The 5,750-nt window shown below is 58.6% G+C and overlaps 1 protein-coding gene across 1 annotated transcript in view; it reads right to left on the reverse strand.

Moving 5' to 3' along the window:
- Window positions 1–5,501: 5,501 nt before the first annotated feature.
- LOC103768323 (glycine receptor subunit alpha-4-like) overlaps window positions 5,502–5,750 on the reverse strand; it is a 6,411-nt gene continuing 6,162 nt past the window's right edge. Inside the window, exon 9 of the mRNA XM_008935465.1 lies at window positions 5,502–5,744. Coding sequence (XP_008933713.1) covers window positions 5,502–5,744 — 243 coding nt within the window. The remainder of the gene's footprint in view (window positions 5,745–5,750) is intronic.

Here is a 5,750-nt window from a genome sequence, read left to right on the forward strand (position 1 = left end):
TAGGGAAAGGGAATGGGTCCCTGCAGAGCCTGGCTTTCCTCTTGCAGGGATCCAAGGATCAGAGTGAAGCACTGAGCTGGATCCAAAGCTGGCAAGAAGCTGATGCAGAGCATGGGTATGGCCAGGCTGGTTGCTGCTTCTCTGCCTGCTTGTGAGGATCTCTGAGGGGCTGGACCTGGTGTGTCTCTGGCTGGAGTGCCTGTGCCCATCTAGATCTTTGCACTCAAAGATTGTGGTCTCTCTTCAAGCAAGTTCAGCCACAAGAGTAAGTCGTAGTCACTGGGCATTGCCCCATTTGCACCAGTAAAATCGGTTTGACTGAGGATTGAGACAAGAATCTCTGTGAATGAGCAATGCAGGACCCAGAGAGCTGCAAGGGGAAACTGCATCCCAGTCACTGTCTCAGAGATGGGCCCCAGTTTTAATCCCTGGTTTTGCAGGAGTCATACAGCTGTGAGTACTGCTGTGCTTCACCCTGCTGGAGGTATGGGAGCTGGCAGCATGTCTGGCCTGTCAGGGAGTCATGGAGGCTCTCACTGGCAAGGCAGCAGTGGGAAATGGGACACAAGAAGCCAATTCTTCCCTCCTATGCATCTACCCCAGGGCTGGGCCAGCCCCAGCAAGAGCTGGAGCTCTTGTGGGCCCTGCCACAAGAGGGGGAGGGGAGCAGGATGGGACTGCTGCAGAGCTGGGGCTATCCTGATGCTGGGCTCTGGGTGTCGTTGGTGCGCGGAGTCATCGAGGCATCTCCCTAGCTGTCCTCCCATCCCTGCTCTGGTGCATCCAAGGAACAAAAGCTCTTCAGATCCAGTGTTTTGATAATTGCTCCTTGTTTCAGGGCTGTGGTCCTCCCCCTGCCCCTTGAGGGACTGAAGCGCATAGGCTTCTCAAAGTCGGACAAAACAAGCCACTTTTGGGGCTGGAAAACCTCATTGCTTTGTTTTTTTCTTGTGCAGAACCACAGCCCAGAGCTGGGCAGTGAGCCCATATTCCCAGGGCTTGGGAGCACTGCAGGGCCGATCCCTGCTTGTCTCTGGGCTCCTGCCCTCCCTTGCTGCCCCTTCCCAGGTGTTGTGCCTGTCCGTGGCACGCTGACACTCATACCTGTGCGTACTGACTCTCTTCCCCTGAGCGGGGCAGCCTGGTCCCAAAGCAGTCCTGGGGGTGTGGATGTGGCCGTGGGGATGTGGGGTTTGGCAGGGCACTGGCAAAACCCCTCTGAACGGTGGAGGTGACAGACTGTGGTGTGATGCTGCAGCTTAGATGGCAGGGGTGTGCTGGGGGCCAAAGTGCCCCTGTGTTCCTGGGGCTTCTCTGTCAGGGGGGCACTGCTGGCAGAGCTGTGCTGAGTGCTGGGGTGCCTGAGCATGCTGCACCTGGACCTTCCCTGGGGTGGAAGGATCCTGCCCCCAGGAGTCTGTCCACAGCAGGTCTGCAGTCCTGCAAGGCCCCATGCACTGTGGCATGGCCAGATCCCAGCAGGGTGTGCTGCCAGTCCGGCTCCTGGTACATTCCTTGTGCCTCAGCTTCCCCATCTATTATTATAGAGAGGTCCTGGCCTGCTCATGACTGAATGGCTGACTTTGGAGCAATGTGCAAAAGGTGCTGAGCACTCAGAGATTCATCAGAGCTGTCACCTGTCCTTGCTGCACTGAACTCACCTGGTTCCAAACCCAGTGTATGGGAAGCAAACAGCGTGGAACATGCTATCCTGTGGGCATCAGTCCACCTGAACAGGATGGTTTGCTAAACCTCTGGCAGCTGGTGTTGCCCCAAGACAACTCCAGGCTGTGGGTGAGGGAGGCAGGAGGAAGGGGTGCACAGCGGCAGAGCTTGGCTCCGGCAGGATTGGCCCCTCTGTGTTTGGTGGAGCAGGGGCCTGGCTGGCATGCTGGTACAGTGCCTGGCCACCGGCGTGTTCCTTCAGTCCTACACAGATGCCCCAGGGAGCCCTTGGGGCTGGCAAGAGGCTGTGCTGCCCCAAACCTGTGTGCGCCTGTGGCCACCCAGCCCTGGGCGTGCTGTTCTCAGGCTGTTGGGAAGCTGTCAGTGCTGATGATGGTCATTTCATTGTCTGGGAGTCCTGTTAACCTGGTGTAACTCCATTAAGTTCCGTTTAAACCAGCAATTAACTTGGCCGTGGCTGTTGGTCCCGAGCCCACAGCTGCTCCCCGCGGTGGCTGGGGCGTACACCCGGACACACAGCCTCGGCAGGAAATGGGAAACTGGCCAGTCTGAAGGCTTTGCTGGGGGATGGAGCTAACTGAGCTGGCCCTGGCCACCCTGCGGCCTGTGGGAGGGTGCGGGGCTCAGTCCCCCTTCCTGGGCACTGCTGCTGTCCTCAAGACGTGAAGGACCCACGGGAGCTGTGTGCTGGAGGACAGTGAGCTGTGCAGCGGTCTGGGTGTCCCAGCAGCTCTCAGTCCAACCTGGAATGCTGGGAGGACCAGAGGCTGCTGTTTCTGACCCTGAAACTGCTCCCAGGGACACACAAACTGTGGGGCCATGTAGCAGTGCCCCCCTTATGCCTTTGCTAATGTGGTGCCAGCAGCAAGGTCCTTTCACCTTGCTCCCACCTGCACATGGGACTCTGGGTCTTTAGCTTAGGAAGGATGTGCTGGGTTTTTACCATTTTCATTTTTCTGGGATGTACTGGTTCCTGGAGATGGGTGGCTTAGGGCTGGCTACAGTGCTTATATCCAAACAGATGCCAACTGCTCAGACCTGACTTTCAGCAAGGGAGGGAAAGGAGAGCAGGGAGTGAAGGAACTGGGCACACCACACTGGCATAAAACGGTTCCTGTCTCTCCCCTTGGTTGCATCCTCTCCAGGTTTTTAGTGGTGACAGGAGCAAGACCTCTGGGGGGTTTGGTTTGTACCATCTGAGGAACAACCTCAGCACCAAAACGGTGTGGGTACACCTCACTTTCTCTCCTCCCTGCTGTAGAAGACCCTTCTAGGTCCAGGCAGGCGATGAGGCTGCAAGGTTCCAACAGAGCCGATCTGTGAAACTTGGCCAGGAGGACAGAGGGAGATTGATGTTTGCTTGGGTGTTTGACCCTCAGCTGCAGGCTCTGCCTGCCCTTGCACCAGCTGGGGACAAAAGCGCCAGCCCCGGATGGCACTGCGCGGCTGGCGTAAGCCCCCCAGGACAGCTGGCAGCTCTGTAAGGCTGGCACCCGCCCAGCAAGTCAGCGCGAAAGGGCCGTGCAGGGAGGCTCACCCGCTGGAATGACTGCCCGTGTTCTGATGCCTGAGCTCCAGTGCAGAGCTGGAGACCCACCCCATGGACCCACATCTGCCTCATCTTGGGCCTGTCCCCTGGCCAAGCCTGGATGGGGTGGAAAGGAACTGGGGTGACTACCCTTTGTGGCACTCCACAAAGCTGGTGAGGGGAGGAGAGTGATGGGGTTTGGGGCTGGGAGCTCGTTGTGGGGTTCTTGCCCAGTCCTGCTGGAATCTCCTGTGCAGGAGATGAAACCTGAGAGTCACCACCAATTATATCACCACCTCCATGGCAGAGACAACCCCCCAGCACAGCAGTGAAAATCCCAGAAGGGCTTTATTTGCGTAGGAATATTGATGCTCTTTAAAAATCCCCCACTGCTAGAGGGTGGCTTGGCCACCCATTACTTGTAGATGCTGCCCGGGCACTAGCACCTCCCCGTTTGGTGCTGCCTCAGAGGTCAGGTGCCAGGCAAGCCAAGAAGAAGAGGTGCACCTCTTCCTCTGCCTACAAACAGGGTCTCCCCAAAAACAACTCTTGAAAGCCTAGCCTGGACATATGGTGGGGCCCCACGGGGACCCCACAGTGGCAAAAGCATGTATGGTGATGGCAGTGGGCTGGAGCTGGCTCAGCCCATCCTGGTGGGTCCTGCGCATGGCCTGGGGCTGGTTCTTCTCCACTTGCCCCGTGTGTGAAATGGATGTGTGGAGCTGAGCACTCTGAGGGCTTAGGGGGGCTGGGCTGGGGGCAGGGAGTGCAGGCGAGTGCTTCTGGTGAGTTGTGTGAGGGGGTGGGTGATGCTCACCCAAGGAGCAGGGCCACGGGCCGTGGTGGGGGTTTCTGCCTGTGTCTGGCTTCAGCAGGTAGTGCTGGCCTCCCACTCTTGCAGGGTCCCTTTGGCCATGACAGGTGACTCACTGGGGCTCTCGTCATGCCATGGTGGCACCATAGCCTCCAAGGAAAGGGACACATCCCATTTCCGTCCTCTGCCCTGTCTGGAAGACCCTGGGCCTTCTCCTGCACCTGGGGCCGTGGCAGGACAGACCCCACTGGGCTGCGAGTCCCCTGGGCTGGCGGTGAGCAGGGGGAAAAGAGAGCATCAACACATTTATCTCTGTAGGACCTACATAAACATCACCTACTGCTTTTATTTCCTGCTAAATACAGAGGATATCCAAGTCTGGATGGCTGGAAGCCTTGCTGAGCTTGTCCTGTTGAAGTTTTGGATGCTCTCCTCTCCAGAGGAGGAGCAGGAGGGGTGAGCTGGCCTGGAGGACACTGTGCCTGGGTGGGGAGAAAGCCAGGAAACAGACCGTTTTTCACCTCTGGCTCTCTGCTGACACTGGTGCCATGAGAACGCAGCAGTCTGAGGATGCCACCATTCCTGTGAAGTGCTTGGCCAAGCTGATCTGGCTACTTTTACCCTGAAAAATCTTTTTCAGAAGATGGGCTGTGGGCCGTCCCCTGCAGGCAGTGCACTGCCATCTCCCCGGTGCCCAGCGGCTCCCATCTGCAGCTGTAGTGGCCCTCTGTGCCCCTTCACCATCACTGGGACCAGGCTTGCCTGCTGCCTGCCCCAGGGCTGGCGTTTCCTTGGAGGAAGTGGAGACTCCTGCCCTGTGTCCCTGCTGCAGTCTGGCCTGTGGCTGCGGGCATCATGGGCAGCTCCAGTCTCTGCAGGGAGAGAAGCGTCCCTGACCTGACACTTTGCTGTGTGTTGCTGGCTGGTCGGGGAGCTGTGGGGCTATAGCCAGCATGCCCCACAGTCCAGGCACAAGCAAGGGTGCTCCTTGCTGTTTCCTGCACCCAAGCTCTGGCCCAGGGGAGCAGAGAGAACTGCAGCCTCTCACCTGGCTGCTCATGGCCCATGGCTCAGTGATGCAGCCTGGAGAAGCAGTAGCCTGACATGGAAGATGCAGAGAGATGGGGTGTGTTTGGCGCTAAGGTGGTGTTCCCTAGCCAATAGTTGTGCAGCATCCCAAAGTACAAGGGGTTCCCCTGTGTCCTGGCAGCACAGCATCTCTGAGTACCTGGGGGTGACACCATGCAGGAGGCAGGAGGGGTCCCTCTCTCCAGCTGACCACAGGAGTTGCCGATCCCACCCTCAGTGCCTCTGCATCTGAAGAGACACGGTGGTTGCCACATATCCAGGCTCCATGGCCCAGCCCAGCTGTGCTGCTGTGCTGCGACAGAGGGAAATGTGGTTCTGGCTGAACTCGCGACACCCAGGTGCCCTTGGGGGTTATACTGAGAGGCAGTCGTACTTTTCCAGGCCTCAGGGCACCAAGTGGATGTCCTCCGAGCGCAGCACTTTGTAGACGACCCAGTAGAAGATGTTGAAGACTAGGAAGGTGAAGGGGAAGACAGCTCGGGATAGGGTGTCGATGCGCTTGGCCCGCCCGGCGTAGTGCCCGCGCAGGCTCTCCGCTTCCCGCAGCAGCACGCGCACCGGGGCGGGGCTGCAGATGCTGGGGCCCTCCCCAGCCCCATCCCTCACCCGCAGGCAGTGTCCCCACCCCTAGCC

The sequence above is a fragment of the Merops nubicus genome, unplaced genomic scaffold, assembly GCF_000691845.1.
Source record: "Merops nubicus isolate BGI_N331 unplaced genomic scaffold, ASM69184v1 scaffold36352, whole genome shotgun sequence".
Taxonomy (NCBI): Eukaryota; Metazoa; Chordata; class Aves; order Coraciiformes; family Meropidae; genus Merops; species Merops nubicus.